General features: G+C 49.0%; 1 protein-coding gene across 2 annotated transcripts in view; it reads left to right on the top strand.

The window, feature by feature from the left end:
- Window positions 1-24,686, top strand: part of ALDH1A3 (aldehyde dehydrogenase 1 family member A3) — a 36,946-nt gene extending 12,260 nt beyond the window's left edge. For both annotated transcript variants that reach the window (XM_046653838.1, XM_046653839.1), the window contains exons 5-13: window positions 4-65; window positions 2,711-2,839; window positions 4,473-4,586; window positions 6,954-7,056; window positions 9,410-9,594; window positions 14,141-14,305; window positions 15,712-15,869; window positions 16,692-16,766; window positions 22,812-24,686. In XM_046653838.1, coding sequence (XP_046509794.1) covers window positions 4-65; window positions 2,711-2,839; window positions 4,473-4,586; window positions 6,954-7,056; window positions 9,410-9,594; window positions 14,141-14,305; window positions 15,712-15,869; window positions 16,692-16,766; window positions 22,812-22,884 — 1,064 coding nt within the window. In that variant the 3' untranslated portion in view covers window positions 22,885-24,686. The remainder of the gene's footprint in view (window positions 1-3; window positions 66-2,710; window positions 2,840-4,472; window positions 4,587-6,953; window positions 7,057-9,409; window positions 9,595-14,140; window positions 14,306-15,711; window positions 15,870-16,691; window positions 16,767-22,811) is intronic.
- Window positions 24,687-25,412: the final 726 nt, after the last annotated feature.

The following is a 25,412-nucleotide window of genomic DNA, read 5'->3' as shown; positions in this document are numbered from 1 at the left end:
CAGATGACAACGTTGTGTGTTTCACCAGGCATGAGCCCGTAGGAGTGTGTGGGGCCATCACTCCCGTAAGTACGGCGGCTTTTCCAGATAGATCTATATGGAGCCCCCCCCACTCCCCTGTGGCCTTTGGAACCAATTTCTAGGGTGTTTTGATTTGATCACACCAGCATTAATTGAGCATTTGCTATGTGTGTGGCATGGAGCTCAGTACTTGGGGATTATCAAGATGGATTGGACCCCATCCCTGTTCTCAAGGGGCCAGGAGTACAGCAAAAGGCACCACGGTTTCCAAACAGAGGGGTCAGGGGTGGCCAGCAACCCTCAGGCAGTGGTCTCTTAGCTGGACCTTGAAGTAAAGAATCGTCCAACGGGAAGAAGTGTTTTCTAAGCAGTAGGAATGGCCTGAGCCGAGGTGTGGAAGTGCCTGGGTGACTTGGAAGGCAGTAGGCCAGCCGGTGGAGCCAAGCTCAGGCGGCGGGGGAAAGAGTGAGGGAGAGGATGAGCACACGCGTCAGGTGCTGTGGGCCCGGCTTCCAGTGGACCTTGGCCACCAAGGGCCCAGACTTTATGCACTGGGAAGCGGGGAGCCTTGCAGGTGCTAGGATGCTGCCTATCTGCTGGAGAAGACTCCGGGCCCCTGCAACAGCTGGGCAGGGAGCTGGGAAGACAGGTAGGAGCATGGAGAGAGGATTGGAAAAGTGCTCCGTGGAGGCAAGGAAGATGTTGTCCCTTCAGCAAAGAGTTTTGAGAAGCACTATGTGCCAGGCATGGTACTGAGACATGAAGGGAAGGGGCCTGGCCTTTGTCCCTGAGGAACTTGCAGGGCAGGTAGAAGGAGGAATTCATGGCGGGAGAAATGATAAGACAGGACCCCTTTGAGGAACACACAGAGATGTGGATTTGAAAGCTTCTGAGGAGGTAGAGTTGATAGAGTCTGGTGGTTAATCAGGCACTGGGGTGAGTCCTGACTGGAACTGGGTGGATGGTATTACCGATCGGTGAGATGGGGAGACTGGGGGAGAAGTAGAGGTGGAGGTGGAGGGAAATGAAGAATGATGGTAATTCCAGGCAGGTGAGGTTGAGGGGCCAGTGGAAACAGCCAGGCAGAGGGTCCCATTAGACATTTGCATTTTTGGGTCTGGGGCTCAAGAGAGAGGCCGAGGCTGGAGCTACCCATGGGCAATGGTCAGCCCAGAGGGGCTTCTGCCCATCAAGCTGGGTGAGGCAGTTGGAGGGGAGTCACCCAAAGAGGGGGTGTAGAGTGAGCAAAGAAGAGGGCCAGGGGCCAAATTCCACAGACCACCAGGGGACCCCACTGAGAAGTCTGAGCAGCTAGGGTCAGGAGCATCTCAGGGATGGAATACATTTCCAGAAAGAGACTGTGGTCAATGGGGTTGTATCCTACCCAGAAATTAAAAACAGAAACACAGCTGTTGGGTTTGCTCACCGAGAGCAGTGTCAGGGGGTCTCAGGTGCCGTGTAAGCCAAATTGCTGGGGCTTCCGGAAGGGGAGCCGGGCACATGGGTACCACTCTTCCAAGAAGTTGTGCTGAGAGAGAAGGAGCTGCTAGAAGAGGCGGAGGCTGAGGGAAGGTGCGTATTTGTTTGCAGGATAGAGAGATGATGGTATTTGTGTGCTAAGGAGCAGAATCCAGGAAGAGGAGGGGACCCTGGCCGCTGGTGGGGAGCCCAGAAGCAATGCCTACTGTCATTTATCAGAGCACACAGGTCCTTGGGAACGAGCATCTCATGTTTGTTGTCTATGGTAGGAATTCCAGATGGAGTAGGGGTGGGGGAAACTCCAGTGGCTGTCCCAGGAGGTGGCCACCTTCGGTCAGCCTCGCGGGGATGGGCATGCACATGAGCTCCTCTGTCCACATCCTTGGAGCAGAGGGAGCCAAACAGACTCTTCTTTTAGGGGGGAGGTTGTGGGATGGCTAGATTCAAACTAACTGCTCTCTTGGAGATGCTTGGTTTCATCTCATCTCATCAAAGATGACACTTTGAGCATCAGTATAGCAGAAGACACAAGCCTGGCCGTGAATCCTGGTCTTTGCCTGCTGTTTCGTGACCTTGGGCAGGTGACCTCTGTGTCTCAGTTCCCTCATCTGTAAATGGGAGCGATAATACCTCGTATGGGTTTGCAGGGATCAAATGAGTTAAGTTTTTGTGAGGTCCTTGGAACAGCGCCCAGCACGTGGTGAATGCTCAGTGGACGTTAGCTCCTGTTAGGCTTGTTGTCACAACGTTTTCGGTATCCTTGCCTCTGTAGATGAAAGACGACAAGAAAAGCATTTCCCAAAATGAATTTCACCGAACACCGAATCGGGGTGGGGGCGATGCATATATGTTCCATAAGAAGAGAAAAAGATCCTGTGGCGTCTGAGTTTAGGAAAGGCAGGCCTTGTTTCTGCAGGACTTTTCAGAGCCTTTAACAAGCTGATGAAATTATAAACCTCCAAGAAGAGAAGGTAGTGCACGTACTGCAGAATCCTCTTTCAAAGACTACCTGGTAGCATCTTCCAGAATGCAGTTTAGGAAGCTCCCAGCAGGAATGCAGCTCTCATTATTGTACATTCCTATGCTACCCTTTATACCCCAAATCTAGACCATGAAAAGCAAGTGTCCTCCGTAGAGGCATCGTTGGGCCTCCCGGGCAGGGTAGTGGGGTTGATTTGGGCCCTCCAAACTCCTCTATGTTCTGCTGCAGTGGAACTTCCCTCTGCTGATGCTGGTGTGGAAGCTGGCGCCCGCTCTCTGCTGTGGGAACACTGTGGTTGTGAAGCCGGCCGAACAGACTCCCCTCACTGCCCTTTATCTGGGCTCTCTGATCAAAGAGGTAAGACCTCCGAAAGGAAAATATTGTGTGTTCTTGATAACATTGCTGCTCCTAGGAACCAGGCCACCACCACAAGATACAGCTGCCCCGCGGAGCTGTACGTGCGTGACAGGGCCAGCCTGCTCACACCGGTGGGAGGGGATGACTCCTGTGTTTCACTTGGCAGCTGTGCTTTCTTTCTCCTGCTTGTGGTCACTGAGCTAGAAGAAACTCCTTTCCTCCCACTGAGCCTAATGAGAATACTTAACTCTTATTATGGGCTCAAACCTATGGTTTAGGACCAAATGTTTTGTCTAGAGAATTTGCAGGAGATTCACTTGGGAAGGAGCCAGAGATCCGGGAGGTTCTTCGGGCCTCACGTTTGTGGTGTGTGAAGCAGTCTGTTTTTCTCTGGGAGGGGGGTCTTGCCAGCTCCCACTGAGGGGCTGCCGTGGAGCCGGGCTCCCTCACCCGGAGCCCCCTCACCAGTGCTCTGCTCTGGAGACCATCCCCCCGGGCAGCCACGGCTCAGGGAAACAAGCGGCACAAAGGGACACCTGCTTCAGACACACCTGGCAACATGTTTCAGCCATGTTGTCCCCAGCTTGTGTGTCACAAGGAGTTTTAAAAAGAAACAGAAAGGAAAGGGGGATGGGAGAATGACCCACTCGCTTCTCTTCTCAGCTGGGCTAATGTGACCAGAAGCACGACCTCTGCTGCTTAGATGCAAGGTCACAGCAGCCAGTAAATGATCCGTCTTCCACTTTCCTTTGACCTGTGATGTAGGACATAATTATGTCATATTAACAAGGCTTACAGATTGCAAAATCATAATTCTTAAAACACAGCATCTAGAAAAACTAAAGACTCGAGCACCAGGCCCTAATATCTTGCCTGCCTAAAATAATGTGTTTTAAGTAAGACACTGGGCATGTGGGGAACAGCATCCCCTCCTCGTTCTTTTGTGGTGTTCTTTCTTGGGTGATAAAGATGCCTCACGCGTGCAAAGGCATGGATGTGAAAGGAACGGCAGCCCCTACCTTTGGGAAGGGCCAGCTCCAGGTGTGGCCCGGGTTCAACACACAACAACTTTGAGGGAGGGAAACTGTGTTGTCATTTAGAACATTAATGGGGCAGATTTGAAAAATGAAAGCTGACGTTGGGGAAGGATATTTTGCAGGTGCCTCTGAGCCTTGAAGGTTGTGACCGAGGTGTCCCGCCTCCCCCAACACACAGACAGATAGCACACAGAGACACACACAGGCACACAGAAACACAGACACATGCACAGATGCACACACATCAGACACATACACACACAAACACACACACACATAGAGACACTCACAGAGACACAGATGCACACACGGACAGACAGACACAAACACACACACACGCAGAATGGTGCTCTGCTAGGGAGCTCTACCACCATTTTGCTCAGAGGCCCTTTGGGGATGGGAAGTGCTGCCTGGAAGGAGGGGTGTACACCTCACCCTGGCCCAGCGCGCACACTGGGCCCAGACTTCCCAGGACTTCCCAGAGGATGCTGCTCTGCTCTGGGATGGCACACAGCCATGGCACTCTCAGACACTCGGGTCTGGGGTGGACACTGGCCCATCCTCCTCCTCTGAATGCCATCTCGATTTCCTCCCAGGTTGGATTCCCTCCAGGCGTGGTGAACATCGTGCCAGGATTTGGGCCCACAGCGGGAGCAGCAATTTCTTCTCACCCTCAGATCAGCAAGATAGCCTTCACTGGGTCCACAGAGGTAACTTCCTCACGGGCTCAGTCACTGCATGATTTGAGACCTGGGGGCTTTTCTTCTGAGAGGCTAAACTATGATTTATGATCCTTCTAAATTTGACCACGTTTTAGCACATACCAATCAGCTAAAAAAAAAGTCACTGGTCCCATTTCCAAACTAAGTAAATATTTAGTAGAACTCAGAAGCCTTAGAAGAAAAGATTGATAGATAAGGTAAAATAAAAATGTAAAGCACCCATAGGATAAACAACATCATAAACAAGGTTAAAAGGCAAATAATAAGCTGGGGGAAAAAATAGTCATAATTTATGCAGCTCTCCAAAGGTTAAAATTCATATTTGAAGGGCCCCTAAAAATCAATGAGAAAAGGCAAACTGAATGGTGGAAAATGGGAATTCAGAGAAGAGAAAGACCGAATGCCCAGTAAGCCTCGCCTGGTTCACTGGTGATGAGGGAAATGCAAAGTTAGATGAAAATCAGACTCTTCTTTTGTCTGTCAGATCAGTAAAAACCGAAATCCGGTATAATTGGGGCTCCGAGAAAACAGCCTGTGACCCACCCTGGGCCTGAGGGGGAGGGCAGGATTGTGGCACTGGCCATAGATTTGAAAGTGGGAAACTTTTGATTCATAAATTCCATCTCGAAGCAACTACTTAGAGAAATATTCTCACAAGCCTTCCAGGACGCCTTTTCCAGTGGTCGAGCGTATCCGTTCTGTACAGTGTTTGACAGCCGTTACAATAAGGAAAGCTGTCCGCCATCTATTGTTGAAGCACAAAAAACGTCAACAGTGGGAAGGCAGACACAATATGAGCCCATCAGTAGAAGTGCGTGTGTAGAGAAATAGAAACTGTCTGGAAGGATTCCCAAGAGATTCTTACCGTGGCGACCTCTGGGGCACGTCCTGGGGCACAGGGCGAGGGGAGACCAAAACTGTCCCCCTTCAATTCACACCCGTCTGTATGTGGGATTATTTTTAATGAGAAGGTACTTCCTCTGTCCTTAAAAAAGAAATGAATAAACACTTCCCATGCAACAAGTGTCCCCATCTCCTTCTAGTTTGGTCCAGCAGGAGCCAAAGCCCCGTCCTGCTGGACAATACTGCCGCCGCCCTCCTGTGCTGGCCAGGGTGAGCACTGTTAGAGAGGCATAGCGAGACCCAGTGGGGGCCCTGCATGGCGTTAAAACAGCCAGCGGCGCTCAGCACACTGACCGGAGCAGCCGCAGCTCCAAGCCTGGCTTGGCGGCCAGGAGACGGTGGGGGGGAGGGGGGGAAGAGGTCCAGCAGGGTGGTGCTCTCGCTCGGCAACCGACCTCACGGATGAGAAAGTGGCCTCTGTGACTGCAGGGGTTGCTCGATGGCAGGCATCTCCGTAACAGGGGTGCTTTTCGCCCTAGGACCCCCGCTGCATCCAGCTGTAGGAGCACACCTCTACCCGTCCCAGGAATCGCCAGCTTGTGGCAGACTGGTTTTGCTTCTGTTGATCTCCCTGGGGACAGTCATTGCCGTGGTGGATCTATTCCACACCTCATTCAGTCCATCATTCACGAGCTGGCTGATTTTTAAAATGCACTCACCCCTCAGTTTTGGGGAAACAAGGCTGGAAGAAGCCAGCCCTGCTTGCTAGCTGTCTGTGCGCATTGGTCTCTGAAGGTCTTCCAGGCTCTAAGTTGCTGGCGTCTGGCCCAAGGCAAGTCACTGCAGTGTGCTGGGTCCAGCCTGCCCTCCAGCAGTGCACAGGGTGATAGGAGAGACCCTTGAGGTCCATGGGGGCGGCTGAGTAGCAGTTTGGTGAGTGGTCCTTCTGTTACTTCAGAGCACACCAATTCTCTCCCCACGCCCGGGGAAGCTTCAGTCATAGAGTGTTTCCAGAGAATTGTCTCCTTCTCATCCTGAGGGTCAGCTTCCCTGTTTCCCACCTTCTCAGAGGTTCCCTCAGGTTACACCAAAGAGACACAGAGAACCACCTGCTCCATTGCTGAGAGGTGGAAGAGCTGCCCCTTCATCCCCTTGAGCTCTTTACCAGACTAGCTGGACCAGCCTGCTGCTGGGAGGGACAGCCACCAGGACAGGTGACTAGCCGGCTCTGTCACTAGCCAGCTGTGTGACAAGTCACTGGGCCTTCCAAAGGCTCCTGCTCCACCTCTGTAAGTGGAGCTCAGACCAAGGATTCGGCCATGTCAAGGTCTGAGCTTTGAGAAGATGCTGAGAGAGGCCAGGAAGTGAGGCAGCAGCATCAAGGCCCAGGGCGCCTGGCAGAGAGGTGGGGGCCTGGCCACACAGCACTCACTGCCTCCCGGCATGTCCAGGACGTTTGGGCCGCGTCCAGCCACGTTCGAGGTTTAATCTGGTCTGCTTTTTATCCTGAAGGTTGGAAAGCTGGTTAAAGAAGCCGCCTCCCGGAGCAATCTGAAGAGGGTGACGCTGGAGCTGGGAGGGAAAAACCCCTGTATCGTGTGTGCCGACGCTGACTGTGAGTCTCTCCCCTCTGGGCCTTGCTGGGGCTTTAGGGGGTCCATAAATCTCTCCCCGCTTCCTTGCCTGGATTCCGACTCACTCAAGACACACACACACACACACATACACATGGGGACGTTTTCCCACCGTGGTCATCCTGCCAGAACAGGCAGGTGGGGATGGAGCTCTCTTGCTGATAGAAAGCTGCGTCGGAGGAGGACCTGCCCTTCAAGGTTAAGTTCACCTTCCCGGTCCCCACAGAGCTGGGGCCGTGAGGAGCAGGCCGGATTCTTCTCCAGAGTCCCTGTGCAGGGGGAGGGCCAGGAGCAGGGGGACAGGACAGGTGCTCCCCGCTCACAGGCATCGAGCATCCGATCCCCAAGTCAGGGTTCCCTGTCGTGCTCTCAGGCTCTCCAAAGACTTGAGATGTTTCTTCCCGTTTTGTCTCAGGCCTGACATATCAGAGGAGGACAGTGGCAGCTGACCCTTAAAAATAACCCCCTGGTCTGAGTACTGTCTCTGCCTCCACCACCTCTTCCCTGGGAAAGCAACTCCGCCCAGCAGCTTGGGGGCAGTTTGTGACACAGTATTAAAATATATGCTATTCTTGGCTGCCGTGTCAAAAAGAGGGAAGAAAGGGCCACGCGGGCATTCATTCACCTGCTGACAGGGTCAGCTGTCAAAAGGCGTGACTTCCTAAGTACCCTGAAGCACCTGTGCCTTAAAGAATAACCTCCCCCACCAGCCCACTGGTGCCAGAAATTCCTTTCACAGCAAACAAAGCCTTCCATTCTACACTCAGATAAGGTTGGAATTGCAAATATTCCTGAGAAAAAAATGACCCTGGCACAATTTCTTGCTAAGGTGTAAATGACTGATATCCTTGACACTAGCTTTCCGTGGGAGAGAGGCCTAGGTGAAGAAACAGGCTCCAAGGAAGGAGAGGGAATCTGAGCAGGAAGTTGGACTGCTGGTTTTTTGCCTGGGTTGGTGCTCCCTTGTGGAAGCATCGTTCGTGTTACTAATGGTTTCTGGAGCCACATGAAGCAGTGGGTGTGGCCCCACTGCAACCCACGTTTGGAGTTCCAAACTCCAATCTCAAAGAGCAAGGACTCCTGTTTTTCATTCTTGTGCCACCATATCTGGGGGCCCCATCTGCACCTCAGCTCATGCTCTTTTCTTCCTAGTGACTAGGAAACTGCCACTAACCCCCAGGACTCCTGTTTGAGGGTTGGTTTGACAAGGTCATACACACCCTATGTAGCCATCTCCTACTCCTCATCTGGGCAGTGCCAGTCCAAAAAATTAAATCCTGACATAACTGGCATCCCAGGCATGATACCAACAGTGACACGCCACCGTTCCCACCACTGCAGCTGCCACCCCAGCTCCCATCAGGGTGCAGGAAGTGAATTAGTTCTTTTGGAGGAGGGGCAGTTTTAAGCTGGCACAGAGAGAGTCGGGGGTGCGGGGAGTGGCAAGAACCTTGTGATGCTGTCCTGCTGCCACAGCAACTTACACAGAAGACCCTGCTGGATAGCAACAGCGTGGTTCTCAAAGCCCAGGGCAGTGCTCCTGGGAGCTGCCCAGAGAGCAGTGCTGCATGTCAGCGGGTCACCTGCCCCTGGCCAGAGGGCTCTTGCTTTTGCTCTGTGCAAAGGAAAGCTGTGCTTTTTAAGCTAGCGTGGGGGTGCATGGAGGGGTGGTGCAGGAAGGGTGCTGAAAACCCAGCCAATGGTGGGGCTAGAAGCCCCTCTGTGAATGTAAATGGCATCCCACTAGCACACATCCATTAAGCATGTCCCCCAAAATCTTACTAAGCACCTTCTGGTTCATTTTAGTAACTGGTTTTAATTCAGTGTCAGCTCTACAATTCAGATTCAGCCTTCATCAGGCAGAATCAGTGCATTTTTTTTAACCCTTATAAGTCATAAATGGTGGTGTGTTACTTAATAAGACTTTTCTCTTGCTCAGGGTGGAAAATTCTGGCTCCCTTAAAAGTTCTCACCAGTGGCTGACATCAATATTTACCAAAGGTTATTCTGTAGAACATTAGTCTGCAGAAAGGCCGGGGAGGGACCCAGGGGCAGGTGAAATGGGGAACTCCACAACAATCTGTGCTCACTGTCATAGTAAATGTCCTGAGAAGTCCTGCAGTCAGGGGACCAATTTAACCCTAAACTCAGTGGACTCGAAAATCCTTTTTCCCATCCTCTCTGTTTGGAAAATGCTGAGAACAAAATTAATTTCTGAAACGCAGCCATTCTGGGGCCTGTTTTCTGGTGTGGGCAATTAGAGCTGCAGCTGTCGCCAGTCCGCCCTAACGACTTAATCGCTTCCTCTTGCCCCCGCTGCCCCCCTCCCTCCAGTGGACTTGGCAGTGGAGTGCGCCCATCAGGGAGTGTTCTTCAACCAAGGCCAGTGCTGCACAGCTGCCTCCAGGGTGTTCGTAGAGGAGCAGGTCTACGCCGACTTTGTCAGGCGGAGCGTGGAGTATGCCAAGAAACGGCCTGTCGGAGACCCCTTCGACGTCAGAACGGAACAGGGACCCCAGGTAACCTACTGAAGTGTCAGAACCTGCGGTTCATGTCAGGGGTCTGCCTGGTTCAGCCCCGTCCAGCCCCGGTGCTCTGCGATTCCAGGGTCCCTCTCCAAGCAGAAGGCAGGCTGCCTTGCCCTGCCACTTAGGCTTTTGTTTGGACACTGCTCAACAGTGCAGTCCCATCAGGTCTCGGGGGAGTTATTAAAACAGGGTGGACACACCGGGGCTTTGCTCTTTGCAGCAGATAATGCTGAGCTCAGGGTCTTGGCAGCAGGAAGGCGTTCTAGTTCATAAGGCCATGTGCCTGCACCTCCAGCCAGAGGACCATCCCTTCTCGGAGCCCCGGGGTCCCAGGAGAGAGCCTCAGGCCGAGGTTGTCTTCCCTTCTGGTCTCCCTGCAGAAGGGGAGCTGTAACCCTGACTGAAAGGCAGCAGAGTGCAGGTGGAGGCAGTACCCGGAGCTGGCCGTCTCAGCCGGGAGGCCCTCGGGCCCACATCAGTTACAGGACAAGACAACTGTCAGAAACTAAAGAATCCCCTCCCTCGGGGGCTGGGGCTGCGTCTCGAGGCAGGAGGAGCATGTCTCGAGGCCTGGTTTTCAAAGCTAACATAACGCCAGTATGAAAATGATCATAACCACGAGGTTTAACAACCTCTTTAAAAGAGTGCATCCTGTATCACTTTCTTACTAATTATGCAGTGCAGCAGATGATAAATATTTAAAAGAGGGCAGGCTGACCCTCCCATGCATTATTGAAATGGAGCTCAACAGAAACCCACTTTGCTTGTAGCCAAAGTCCTGCCCCGGCTGTGGAGTGTCACATCGCATGTCAGGACTCACCCACCTGCGTCTATCCCGGGAGCTTGCTGCTAGCCCACTGCCTCCACACCCCATGTTTACTCCTTCCAAACCTCAGTTTCCTCATCTGGAAAATGGGAGTAATCGATGAAAATTTCAGGGCACCTAATAAGTTTTTATTTTTTAAAGGGGGAGCGTTAAAGGATGAGCTCCCTGATCTAGGTGGCAAGGAATGTCTGGGCATGACTTCAAGCCGTGTTGGTCGGGTCTTGCTTGACCATCCCGTGGGGTCTCCCTGAGAAGGGGGGGCGACCACATGGAAAAGGTGCATTTCTGGCCACACTGCCCACCCTGGCCTTGCACCAGCCCACATGCTCTGTGGCTCTGATGCCACGTGACCCTGGTGGAGAGAAGTGTCTCCACTGTGGCCACTCTCCATCCTGCCAGGCCTCAGCTCCAGACCAGCGGCCAGTGACATGAAAGTTGTCTGGTGGCCTTGGTTGGATTTCAGATTTGAATACAAACACAGTCACAAGTCATTATCGAATCTACCATGATTTTAAAGCTAATCCAGAATCCATGGAAAATATGTGAGCTGATCCCACACTAAGGAAACCCTTTTACCCCATCATTATTCCTAAGTGTCTTTCCAAGGCTCTGGGCTTAACTTCTGAAGCCAGATGTACAAATCTCTTCCAAGAGGGCAGATCCGAGCAGAACGGGTGTTGATTTCATCAGTGCTTTTGATGCTGCTGCTGCAAGTCCTTTTGAAAGCTCACTTAAGCTGTCCAAGCTCAGCGTATTATTTTAGGATGCTGTTGGATTTTTTTCCCCAAAGTGCTTTTTCATCTACGGTAATAAGGTTTTACTCTGAGAGGACTTACATCTGTCCAAATAGTCCTGTCTGTCTCATGCCTGTAAAACAGCTAGCTGACCTAGATCCGCGTCCACTGCAGGCAGCCGCTCGTCGGAATGCTCCAAAAGCATTCAGGTTTATGTGGCAACTGAGCAACCAGGTACATGACCAACACTGCAGACCACCTGGTGGAGGCTGGATCGGCGTCCTCCCCGCAGAGCCAAGCACAGCCTCCAGCTGGTCTTTCAAGGGCCATATTTCTCTGTCTCTGGTGCTGTGCCCTGCCACGTCCATCACTTCCGGCAGGTTCTTCTTCCTGCTCTGACCTTTCATGGGTGATTAGATTTAAACAGTGTGTTCACATGGACTCTCCAGGGAGAGCTGAGTTTGGATAGGTAGGGTTTCCACAGCGACCCGGCGCTGCCTGCAGGACAGACGGGCCTGCAGCCTGTCTTCCATGGTCAGTGGCCACTCTGTCATTAGATGGAACCCCGAAAGCCCTTGTGGCCTCCGAGGAGGAGGAGAGCAACACCTGGGACTTTCACCCCAAGACTTGGTTCACTCAGAGGGAAGCTGAGAGAACCTGGAGATATTACTGGATCCATTGCGGTGATTTGAATTCCTTTTTTAAGTGGGAGAGCATACACATGGGTCAAAACCCCAAACGCATGTAAAGGTTGTAGTGAACAGGCTCCCTTCCTTCTCCCCTTCCATTCATAGGTCTGGTTCTTACCCTGCCTTCCATGGGTGTCCCATGTTCTTAGTTTCTCGTGTATCTCTCCAGAATTTCTTTATGTGTATACGAGTAAATATGAGTATGTATTCTGATTTCCCCTGTTTTTACCCAAAAGATAACTGTGATTTCTATACTGTTTTGCACCTTGGTTTTTGTCTCCTAACAAGAAACCTGAAGAGCTTTCCATAGCAGTCCACGGGAACCTGCCTTATTGTTTTTTCACGCATGCATAGAATTGTGCTGTGTGAATCCACCAGAATTCAAGCATCATGTTCTGATGACCCTGTGGGTGTGCAGTCATGTAGGATGCCGCAGAGTAGGTCGTTTCGCACACAGGCAAGGACATCCCTGGGACAGGGACAGATTCCCCAAGTGGCACTGCTGAGTGGGAGCACACTGGTGATTTCCAGAAGTGTTGCTAAATTACCTTCCAAGAGGATGAACCAACTTAGTTCCTACCAACCTTGTATGAGCTTGTCTGTTTTTCCAGCCTCACTAACAGGATACGGATTTTTGCCCATCTGATAGTTAAAAATGTTATCTCATTTGGTTTTAACACGGATGTATCTCTTACAATGAGTGAGGTAGAACCTCTTTTCATGTATTTAAAAGCCACTTGACTTCCTTTTCTATCAGCTGTGCCTGTGCTTTGCATATTTTTCTCTCGTATTGCTGGTCATTTTCCTTATCACTTCTAAGAATTGTTTACATACTAAAGGGATTGGCTCTATTTCTATAATATTACTTGTCAACTTTTTCCAGTTTGTTGTTTTGCCCTTTAACTTTGCTTCTGATGTTTCTGCCTTTTTTTTTTTTTTAACATACTCAAATTTTTCAATCTTTTCTTTTTGGCTTCTGGATTTCGAGTCATAGAAAGGCCATCAGCACTCCAAGTTCATGGAGGCGTTCTCCCACATGAGAGAATTTGAAAACTTTTATGCTTTCATTTTTCATGGTTAAGACTTTGATCTGTTTGGAATTTATCCTGGTATAAGGTGTGAGGTCTGGATCCAGCTTGATATTTTGACACTGGATCCACACTTCACGAGATGACTGGTCAAGTGACATGCATGGATTGTGTCCACCCCTACTGAGAAAGCCAGCCTGCTCCTTAGGGACAGACAGTCATCTAAATGCACCATTGAGTTTGCTTATTGTTTTACTTAAAGTCGTTTAGATGAAACTAGTTTTTCTATTTAAAAATCTCAGCTACAGCAAACCTATCAAACCTCTGTCTCTCTCAGTCGAAGAGGAGGGGACTAGCAACAGGTCACGGTCAAGAACAGGGCTCCCATGGATTCAGGAAGAAGGGCCAGTGGGGATGGAGAGAGCACTTCCCCGCTTGAGCGCAGTCTCTGAAAGGGGTGCTCTTTGACAGCTGGTTGGGTACCATGGCCACAAACTGAATGTAAGGCTGGTGGTACAGTGTGCACTCTTGGCCTGGGAGACGCCTAGACAAGGTGGCAGATGGTGGAGCCTTTCTGATGAGTGGGCTCCCCACCAACCTAGGAACAGCCCCTCTACCCAACCCGGTGCCTCAGTCCACTCTGTTTTCGGGGGCGCTGAGGAAGGTAGTCAGCATTCCTTCTCCTTTGTACCATGGACGGAGAATTCCAGTAACAGTTACCCTGATCTATGGTGCTCTGTGAGCATGGCGCTGGGTTGCCAGATAAAATGTGTGGCGCCCAGTTAGATTTGAAGTTCAAATAAACAACAGATACATTTTTAGCATAGGTATACCCCGAATATTCTTTGGGACATACTAAAAAAATCACTTATTGTTTTTCAGAAATTCAAATTTAACTGGGCATCCTGTAGGTTTATTTGCTAACTATGGCAACCCTAGGCAGGATGCAGTGTTGGGAGAGCAAAGAAGGTGACTACTTCAGATCTTGTTTTCACCCACGGATTTGCTTAACAGCATGGAGGAGGTCAAATGTATGAATAAATCCCATATCTGGGATTTCCCAGCTCTCCTCTGCTCCAAAGAGCCTAGATCTGTGCATCCAAGGATCATCTGCATTCAAGGCACATTTGTTGCATGAATTATGACTTGGCAAGAATATCTCGGGGTAGACAGCTGATCACGTTGAAGGCCATTGGACGTATAAGATGGCAGCCTCTGCCCAGAAGGAAAGTGGACTGTACTTCCCATTGTGTTTTGCAGATTGACCAAAAGCAGTTCAACAAAATCCTCGATCTGATTGACAGCGGGAAGGAAGAGGGAGCCAAGCTGGAATGTGGGGGCTCAGCCATGGAAGACAGGGGCCTCTTCATCAAACCCACTGTCTTCTCAGAAGTTACTGACACCATGAGGATTGCCAGAGAGGAGGTACTGAGGGCTGCAGGAAAAGCTATGTCGCATGGGACCTCAGGCCAAGCTGGGGGTAGAGGGGTAGGCCTTTCAAATAGGAATCTTCTCTAGGGCCCCAGGATCCCAGAAATCTTTGCGAAAGGAATGTTTTCCTTTCTCCTGTTGCATTTTCCCTCTCCACTGGGGCCCTTAGGGAAGCCATCTTGCCCTGCTGCCTCTGGTGAACCCTGAGGACTGTATTGCAGGAGCAGAGTTTGTCCTAACCCATGTGTCCACTCCTCACTCATTGTCTCTGGGGAGCAAGAATCCCTCTTCCATCTTCTAACGTGTCCTTGGGTTAGCCCGGGGGTGGGAGGCTATTGCCACCTGTGGGTTTTGCCAGGAATCAAGCCATGGATTCAGAGCTCAAAGCTGCCTTCAGTCTCCTGGACCAAACTTAAACAAGTGTTCATTCAAAGAACACATCATGGCTAGAATTCTCTTTGAAATGTTCCATCGTGGGCATCCTTGGAAGTGGTGGAAATTAAGGAGACCCCATGAAAGTGTAAATCTAATTTTGTCTTTCAATCCCACTGTTAAGCTAGATGGAAAGGGGTTCCTGCCTGGGTCCCGGGTGGCTGGACCCTGGGATGTGGCCTTCTGGGACTCATGAAAGAGTGAATCACTGCTGAGGGCTTCCTGTGTGGGTATTTTATAGACTTTCTCCTTGAGACTTTTATGGGTTATTAACTGTCCCTCCATGGCTGAGACTCAGCTCTTTAAACCTCTCTATGGCAAGAGCTCGGGGAACCTGGGAAGGTATTTCAGCAGCTGGCCTCGTCCTGCTGGGTTATAATCGTGCTAAACCTTGAATCGGTTACAGGCTCCCTTCAAAATTACTTTTAAGTTTTCAGCCTTTAGCTCTTTCCTTTCCTTTTCTTTGCTGTGTCCTAGACTGCAAGGACCATGATCTCCTTCCTTCCCCTGGGCGTTATTAGGGAAACATTCCGGAGCATCTTCATTGGTGGAAAGTGCAGCACCAAGACGTTGGGGCGTGCGTCCCACAGCTATGCCTGTAAACACCCTTCGAGACAACTTTCCAAGAGAATCTTCCAGGGTTTTGTCTTCTGTGCATCCCAGGATGCAGAGGCCATCCAAAGCTCAAGGGCTGGGGCTTCTCAGAAGCCCTGATGAGAGCGAGAGATCTTAAACCTGACCTACACTTTTGGTTATTTTTATTTTTGTTTCGTTTGACTCCTTCCCTTCAGATTTCAGCCATCACACAGCTAAAAAGGGCTTTGGGCGTGCTTTCTTCTCTCATCATTGTTTCTCATGCATGTGAGCACTTTGGGTTTATGAAAAAGGCGTAACATGAAACACCCGCTCAGAGCATACACGTTTCATTCGAACATGCCGCTCACTGCCATTCTTGCAATTAATCATAGATTTTTGGACCGGTGCAGCCAATATTGAAGTTCAAAAGTATTGAAGAAGTGATAAAAAGAGCAAATAGCCTTGAATATGGACTCACAGCAGCTGTGTTCACAAAAAACCTTGACAAAGCACTCAAGCTGGCTTCCGCGTTAGAGGCTGGGACTGTCTGGTGAGTAGAGCGTGTGTGTTTTGGCTCTCGTGCGTTGCTGGCTTCATTACTCTGCTCTTAACAGTGAGCTTCTAGTCCTATACTGGGTGCCAGGCACCATCTAAGCGCTTTGTTCCATCCTCATAACCACCTTCCGAGGTAGGTACCCTTAGTGTCTCCATTTTACAGATGAGGACATTGTGATGCAGAGAGACCTAGTGACTTGCCCACGGTCACACAGCTAGTGCATGGCAGAGTGGAGCTGAGAGCCAGCCGTCCAGCTCTGGTGCCTCATGGTCTTGACCACCAGGCTGGACGGCCCCTCGGACTTCACCCCCTGTGGCACTCTTTTTGATTCTGATTCTAAAATCAGCGCATGCTCTTGTGCCAAGTACGGATGGAAGTTGTTGCTTTACCAGTAATTCTGCAAGTTACACTATCCTCATTTTAAAGATGATATTAGATGATGAAGATAAATTGGGGCTCAGAGAGGTTGAGTAACAAGCATGGAATCCTAGAGCCAAGAAGCAGGAGAACTTTCACGTCAGGTCTGTCTCATTTCAAAGCTAATTCTTACTCTTCTATGCCATAAGTTCCCTCTTCTTTCTTCTCCCCTTGTCGTTCCCTTCCTATCTCAAGGAAAAGCTTTAAATATTCAAAATTTTAGTTTCTAGTGGCAAGAAAGAGAAAGCAGAAGTTGAAAGAACAGTTTTCATTATTAAAACTTTGATAAAAGCTCATTCATTAGGCAAAAATCTGCATCAAGCCCCCAGTAGCCAGAAGGGCCAAGATCCAGCTAGGTCTTCTCCAGGTAATCATGACCATTTTTCATTCTTTCTCTAGGATCAACTGCTACAATGCCATCTACGCGCAGGCTCCATTTGGTGGCTTTAAAATGTCTGGAAATGGCAGAGAACTGTAAGTGTTTCTGTCACTCCACGCTTGCCAGTGAGGTGAATGAAAAATGCACTAGATTTGTAGGGTGGTGGCGTGTGCTCCGGTCCACTCACCCTTCCCCTGGGCTCTTGTGTGTCAGTCTGTCAGTCATGTAAGGGAAGCTGGTGGTCCTTTCCCTCTGGGGCTGGCCTGGATCCCTCCCCTCCTCTCTCCTCCTCCTGCCTTCCCACTTCTGCCCTTCCCCACTGTCATCCTCATGCTGTGCTCCTTTGGGCCCCAGGATCACCCTCCAGCCTCAGCTGATGTGTCCTCCCCAGCATCCATCACACGTGGGGACGTTTTCAGTAGATACTTGACATAGGCTTGCTGGATGAAGATAGGGGCAGAACTGAAAAGTGCACCTTTTTTTGCCAGGCGGAGGATGCAATCACTCACACAAACCCTGGCCCTCAGCAAGGAAGATAGGCTTTCTCCCTGGGGACGCTCCAGCTCTGGCCCCCTGCTTTCTGAGCTCAGCAGAGGCCCCTGGGACAGACCATAGGCGACTCTGGCTCCTTCTCAATGCCTCTTTGGGAAGCATACTGCAGCATCACCTGCTGGGCCTCCATGGCTCCTTCAAACCCACCACGTACTCCTTCACGGTTCCTTTCTTTTTTGCCTGTTGGGAAGATGAGCTCCACAGGCGTAGACTAATGGACAGGCCTTCTTGTGTCTGGCCCAAGATGAAAGGCCCAGGCACAGAGCTGGACAGAGTGTTCTGGGGGTGGACACGCTGTGGTTTCCAGCTGGACGCTGCCTTCTCTCCCGTATCCTTCTTGGTGGTACTTGGGGTTTTATTAGGCTTTGTGGACAAACAGCTTGTAGGATCAATCTTCCCAGAGGGACTATCTGTGACAACATACAAGGCCATTCCTGGGACATCTTGAAGGGCTCCAAGCTCTTCTTTTATTTAAACAGTTTGTATTATTTATATACAACCGCATTACCTCGTACTTGTTTGTTCATCTTCCAGTGGGAACACCCAAATGCTTCTCCTCTGCTTGGGCCTTGGCGCGGCCTTTGGGCAGCTCCCTGTCCATATTCTTCATAAAGATCTTATGGAAGAACAAGGCTGGCTTCCATCCCTGAGAAAATGCTCTTGCCCAGTCTCTATGGAATTGGGCTTCCTTCCCCGATCTCAGTCCTTCTTTCTAGTCCATTCCTGACTCATGGCAAGTACCCCAGAGCCAGCTGAATATCTGAGTAGAGTGTGTCCATTGGTCTCCCCCTAATTCCTATGGCTTCCCCTGCATGGAACCTCAGTAAATTCTTGGCCATGGAGGCCCTTTGCAGACACCTCACTTCCTCCCCTGAGTGGCTTGTTTGCATTGCAGTCTGTGAGCCTCTGTTCATTAGGTCTGCACGCTCACCTACCCACAAGGGACATGAGGCCTGAGCTAGAGTCACCCAGGTCCCCTCCAGGGCCCCCCAACAGCAATAGCACTGGCGAAAACTGGCATTAGCTGAGCACAGACTCGGCCAGGTTCTGTGTGAGCGCTCTGCACGTGTTAATGCATGCCATCCTCATAACAGTCTATGAGACGGTCTTAGTCCGTTCAGGCTGCTGGAACAGAACACCATAGACTGAGTGGCTTAAACAACAACATCTATTTCTCACGGTTCTGGAGCCTGGAAGTCCGAGAGCAAGGTGCTGGCAGACTGAGTGTCTGGCGAGGACCCCGTTCCTGGTTCGTAGATGGCCGTGTTCTCTTTGTGTGCTCACATGTGGAAGGGGCAAGGGAGCACCCTGGGGTCTCCTTTATAGGGGCATTATTCCCATTCATGAGGGTCCCACCCTCCTGACCTAATCACCTCCCAGAGGCCCCACCTCCTAATCCCTTCACATTGGGGTTAGGGCTTCAACGTATGAATTTCAGGGGATGCAAGCATTCAGTCCATTGTAGGTGGGTACTATAGCTACCCCTGTCTTCAGAGGGGGAGACCCAGGGATGCCAGGGAGGTTCCACTGCCCTTCCCAGGTCACACCGCCAGTAAGCGACAGAGTTGGGATTGAGCCCTTCAACCTGCCACACCACAGGGCCTTGTTCAGCAGGGGTCACCTCTGTAAGCCCCCTCGGATGAAGCCAGCCAGGGGACTCATGGTCATTTGTCTCCTCTGACCTGCTGCCTTCAACCAGTCAGGTCGTGACAGCTGGGGGACCCAGAACCCCACAAAGTCCACTCCCAGAGGCTAGGCACAGCCTCCTCCGCCAGCAAGAATTTCAGTCCCCAAAGCGGATGGCCTTGGAGTCAAAGCTGCGGGAAGAATGTGTGGGGCTCACCTGACATCTAGTGTGTACTGACTCACACCATCTATTTGCTTATTGCTTTCTTCACCAACGTCACCTCCATCTCCCTTCCCACCCCTGACAGTGCTTCAGCTCCTTAGCAGCCCCCCACCCAGCACAGAACAGGGTGGGTGCGTATTCGCTGAACACGGTCCCTGTGTCATCCTGCCAGCTAGCCACAATTGGGACTTTTTTGAATGTCTGTTTCTTTGACTCTTGGCATATATTTTCCCAAGACTTTTGATAAAGTAGCATAATTCACAAGGGGCCTGGAAAATGCCTTGAAAACCAATTTCCGTTTTCAGTTGTCTCTGATGAATGTCTTCATGTTGCACCAAGTTCCCCTTTTTCATGCTGGAGCACTGTGCGGTGGATTCCATGGTTTTCCCCGGCCCCAGCCGCCTGGGCTCCGCTGGCTGTCTGCCGCCCACCCACAGGCGCCTCCAGGATCTCTTCCTGCAGGTCTTAGGATGAAGCCTGCAATTTCTCTTCCTCCTGGGTGCTTTTCTTAGTCCTTTGTTTTGCTTTGCAATAAAAGTAATACAATAACAAAAATATCCACACTGTAGAGACATGTGGAGAGTCCAGGCCTCGCTCCCCTGACCCTCAATCCCACCTGTTAGAGGTCACCACCGTGCGGTCCTTCAGTTTGTTCGTTTGCTCATTCATTCACCTGGCAAATATTGTGGGGCACCTTTGATGCACTGGACACATGCTGGGCTCTGAGCCTACAGCAGTGAACAGTGCCGTCGCGGACCCTCTCCCCTCCGACTTCTGGAGCTCTGCTGGGAGAAAGGCTGGCTCATGGATGGCCTTGCACACCAAGGCAGTTGAGACTGGATGAGAAGCCAGTTCAGAGACACCCCAGTGGGTTGAATAAGGGCGGCAAGAATTTGAACTAGGACAGTGATGCAGGAATAGAAAGAATGAAGTGATTCCTGCACTTAGTCTTACAGGGGTGATTTAATACTGGATTTAGTGGCCATGCGCTAACTCAACATGATTTCATCACTTGGTTTGCTTTTTGTTCCTTTACTAAGTTGATAACTCATTATCTACTTTGAATTTTTACAATGCAATACTATATGCTCACTTTTAAAGGTTATTGTGCGTTTTCTATGCATGTGATGGACATAAATATGTGTGTTCTTTCTGGTTTTCAAGTGAAATGAGAGCAAACTATTTTTTGCTTTTAAGAATGGGCTTTGGCTATCCTGCCTTTCCTCTCGTTGGTCGTTTCCGATTGTTGGACTTCCGTGTTATTTCCGAGGGGTTTTGCTTTTACAAAGGATGCTGATGTTCTCCCTTGTGCATAATCTTTGTGCCCTCGTGGGACATTGTTTTCAGAATAAGTTCCTAAAATTGGCTAATGTGCCACATGAAAAATGAGCTCCCTACTCTTTGGGTTTGCATTTCTTTTAAAGATTTTACTTTTCCTTTTCTCCCCAAAGCCCCCCCGGTACATAGTTGTATATTCTTCGTTGTGGGTCTTTCTAGTTGTGGCATGTGGGACGCCGCCTCAGCGTGGTTTGATGAGCAGTGCCATGTCCGCACCCAAGACTCGAACCAGTGAAACACTGGGCCATCTGCAGCGGAGCGCGCGAACTTAACCACTCAGCCACAGGTCCAGCCCCTGCATTTCTTTAATTGTGAGGGGGCTGAGCACCTTTTTCACACTTACTGGGAATCTATGTTTCTTTTTCTGCAAGCTGCCTATTCATGTCCTTTGTTGATTTTTCCATTTGGTTCTTTTTGGTTTTGGGGGGGGGATTTGTAAGAGCTCTTTGTATATTAAGGAAAACAGCACTCTGTTTCTCACATAGGGTTGTCAGTGTAATTTTTTTTCTAGTTTGTCATTTGTCTTTGGCTTTTTTGGAATGGAGTTTCTCCTCTACAAAAGTTGAATGTAGCATTCTGTGTGTGGCTTTTATATTCTGCGTCATGTTTAGAAAAGATTACAAAATAATTCATTCGTTACGGTGGGTTCTTAAACTATTTGTTTTAAGAAACTACCAAGAAATCTCCATGACATATTAATAATAAAATAATAATATTACTCTTTACCATTCACTTTTTACGTAGCACACAGTAGATGCTCTATCTGAATTATCTCTAATCATAACTACAAGGAGGTAATGGTATTCCCATTTTGCAGATGATGAAATTGAGAGTCAGGGAAGGCAAAGAACTTGCTGAAGCCACCTCGCTCTAATCCAGTGGTTCTCCAACTTAAGCTATATCAGAATCCCCTGGGTTGTTACTTGTTAAAACACAGATTTCTGGGCCCTGCCCCTAGATTCAGTAGGTACATTAGTTTTCTATTGCTGCTACAACAAATTAACACAAAGGTAGTGGCTTAAACAGCCTAAATTTATTATCTTACAGTCCTGTAGGATAAAAATCTGATACGGTCTCACAAGCTAAAAGCAAGGCGTCTGCAGGGTTGTGTTCCTTCCTGGAGACTCTAGGAAAGAACATGTCTCCTAGCCTTTTCCAGTTTCTAGAGGCTTCTCACATTCCTTGGCTGGTGGTCCCTTCCTCCATCTTCCCAGCCAGCAATGTTGCGTGTCTCTGAACCTACTTGTGTGTCTCATTTCCCTGTGACTCTTCTTCTGCCTCCCTCTTCCACTTTTTAGGATCCTTGTGATTACACTGGGCCCACCCAGATTATCCAGAATAACCTCCTTCTTTTAGGGTCAGCTAATTAGCAACTTTAATTCCACCTCAACCTTAATTTCCCTTTGCCACATAACCTAACATATTCACAGGTTTTTGTGTGTGAGAGGAGGCATTATTCTGCCTACCACAGTAGATCTGGGGAGGCCCGAGAATCTGCATTTTGAGCAAATTCTGAGGTGAGGCTGCTGCTGCTGGTCTGGGGCCCACACTTTGAGAAGCACTGGGCTAAGGGATGAGATGGGATTCTGTCTCAAGTCTTTCTAGCTACAGAACCTCCAGCGGCCACCTCTGCTTCCACCTGTTTTCCTAAACAAGTATACATTTTGATTTGCTTGACAGCACAGCACGTGCTGTTGAGGCATTTAAATCCATCCAAAGCTGCCTCTCAGTTCTCGGAAGGGGAGCTGCCCTGAGGATGGCCTATGACGCCTGAGACGGGTCCCCTGGGCTCTGCAGGACCTAAAGAAAGGGCATATACCTAAGATGCTAATTCCAAGACTGTGGTCTCCTTGTGACCAGTCTCTGCTAATGTCTGCTCCCCTCCCTGCTCCAGGCCAGCTCACGTGCTCCAAGGCCAGCTCCAGGGCCTCTGTGTCCCTGCCCCTTGTAGATCCTCTGGCCACATCCCCAGTCAACAGCTTTGGGCCTCGGCCTCTTCTGTCTCTTCAAGTGGCTCCAAATTGCCAACGTTATAAACCCAGTGTAATGTCTGCTCCCCAGCACCCTCTTTGCTCACCCTCTCTTCTAGCTCTCTACTCCCCCACCCAGAGAAATCACCTCTTCTTTTTAATTCCCTTTATTCTTTAAAGGCAAGCCCTTAGTCCTTCTGAAGATTTCAAAAGCTTCACAAACAAAAAACTTGATATTTAAACTTGTTACATATCCAGTTACTTAAACTTACTAATGGTGCTATAGTCCTGGCCACTATTCTATCGGGGCATTGCACTGTGACCTTTTGTGTAAACTCCAGACTGCCCGACAGAACACTAACCCATCCAGACTGGGATGCGGGTCCCACAGCACCACCCATTTTGAATTCTCCTCTTTTCTGTGATCACAGAGGTGAATATGCTCTGACCGAATACACCGAAGTGAAAACTGTCACCATCAAACTCGATGACAAGAACCCCTGAAGGAGAGGCGGCCCCCTTCCTCCAAAGTTCGACAGCTGAATGTGGCAGATCAAACTTGCCGAAGAAAAAAGCGCATTTCTGACCTTCCCGGGATGCTTTCTTCTGGAGACTTCACACCTACTGGATTGGAACAATCTGTGTTTCCTCTCACACTCCTGTTTTATTGACCAGGATGTTGTGTGTGGATTTGGGGATGGAGCAATGGGTCTTTTCTGTTCTCCCCTTGCCACCAAGCCCCAGGGACAGCAAAGAGGCTCAGGGCTTTGCAACAGGAAGTGGTATTTGAAGTGTCCAGCACTTGCTTAAAAATGCTTTGCTGACTCTGACTCCAGTAAGAATTTGGAAAAAACTCCCTGCATGTTCTGCAAACAGGGCCCTGCCCCTGTGGTCTCCTCAGGGTCCCTGCCCACAGGGCAAGCCCTCCTACCATTCAGAGGGAAAGGATTAGCACTAAGTTAAAAAAAAAAAAAACAGGATTTCGAGGATCTGATGTGGGGAGCTTTGGGGAAGCGTGTGCCTGTGCCATAGAAGGGGACTGGAGGCCTTGGCCATGGACGGGCATGGGTCTTTGAGGACTGCATCTTGACCTTACCATAGGACTCAGTTTCAAATCAATACTGCCTCTGGAATATGACCGAGTCAACAGCTCAAAGAGCTTATCCAAAACCATGTCACAGTCTACCTTAACCAAGGCACTTTCTTAGGTAGAAAACATCCTAGTGTCACCATCACTGCTAAGGACCCAGTGCTCTGACACTACAGCAGCATAGCAAATCCTAGGATAATTGAGTCTCGAATTTTAGAAATTAGAGCCGTAATTCACTTTTACAAATTATGCATTTTTATCACATGCATTTTGGTTTATGCTAAGCCTATATAGTTTTCTTTTCTCCAGTTTGGTTATCCATTCTAGATTAGGAAAATATTCACAACTGGGAAGATTGCTGTTATAACACAGCCCTGGTTTTTCAAGTCCTATTTTGATATTAATTAGTGATTAATTAACAAATAACACCCGGACTCCATGGAGGAACTGGGTCTCCTACTAAAGTGGCCTTAGTTCTGCACTAACAGGTTGTGAGTTTTTCTTTTCTCCTTTGTGAATCCAAATGATGTGCAATTCCATATTTTAACTTGGAAAACTGCAAGCGTTCCCATATAGCTTTAAAAAAGACAAAACCAAACTTAAATTGTGTTATTCGGATACTTTTACTATTACTAACTAGTCCTTTTCTAATGGTGCTTATGTTTGAGAATTAAATTGTGGGGAGCAATAATAAAATGAAGGTCTGTGTCGAAAACAGCATATGTATAAAGAAAGTCATATATGAAATGGAGTTATTCTTATCAGAAATATGCAATACACAATTCACCTTCTCTCCATTAATTAACACATCACTTACACTATGAGTAACTTGTTAAATCAGGATTTGACTTCATACACTGAATTTTCAGGATTTTATCTCAAGTAACTATAAACACTAACCTTGATAGTAATGCATTAGAAGGTTCTTATTCTTTCATTGTACAATAATGACTTTAATATGAAATGCTACATTATTTATAATTGGTATAGTTAATGTATCTTTTTATAGTTGTAAGTACACAGAGGTGATATATTTAACCTTCTGTAATATATTGTATTTAGAAATGGAAATCTATATAGTATTAGATTTCACTTCTTTTTATGGTTTACTCCTGTGGTAGAGTTTTAAAATCTATTGGCCTGGGAATTCTGATCCTGACTGCAGATTGTGTTCAACAATGCAGCAATGATAAAATAAAATTGGATATTTGAGAAATGTTTGTTTCTTTTCTTTTCTTTTCTTTTCTTTTTTGAGGAAGATTAGCTCTGAGCTAACATCTGCTGCCAATCTTCCTCTTTTTGCTGAGGAAGACTGGCCTGAGCTAACGTCGGTGCCCATCTTCCTCTACTTTATATGTGGGTGAAGCCCGGGCCACTGAAGCAGAACATGAAAACCGCTGCGCCACCGGCTGGCCCCTGTTTGTTTCTTTATTTAAAGACCAAACCCATCTTTTAATTCTGTGACTGACTTTCTCTTTCTTAGACCTTCGGTACAATATGGCTTGTAATAAAGCAGTACCAATTACTTAAGAATAAAATTACATTTGCTCAGTCCATCAGGCCAAGCACTTAGCCTGAGTGCAACCCACGTCTGTGGTTTGGGGGTAGACCAGGCAGGGAGGTCATCTCAGAGACTCTCATCTTTGTTGGTGACATTTAAGCTGTCATCTAAGCTGCCTGAATCTCTTTTTATCATAGAACAATGAGGACATGAGTGTGGAAAATGATGGGGAGGATTGCATGGGAAGTTAGGGAAAACCATCCCCCCACCGTGTGCACAAGTATCCATTTTTGTGATTTTTCTCCATGAGGATCTAGGCGTTTGGGTTTAACTTACCTAAAGTTTCTAAGGCTTCAAACCAAGAGGCCTCAGTCACCAAGCTGTGAGCTGACACTGAGGTCAGATCAAGAACATTCCTTGTACTTGGTTAGGTCCACCAGG

This window comes from Equus quagga, chromosome 2 (genome assembly GCF_021613505.1).
Source record: "Equus quagga isolate Etosha38 chromosome 2, UCLA_HA_Equagga_1.0, whole genome shotgun sequence".
Taxonomy (NCBI): domain Eukaryota; kingdom Metazoa; phylum Chordata; class Mammalia; order Perissodactyla; family Equidae; genus Equus; species Equus quagga.
The sequence above is the reverse complement of the archived record's forward strand: the minus strand, read 5'-3'. Positions and strand labels throughout refer to the sequence as shown.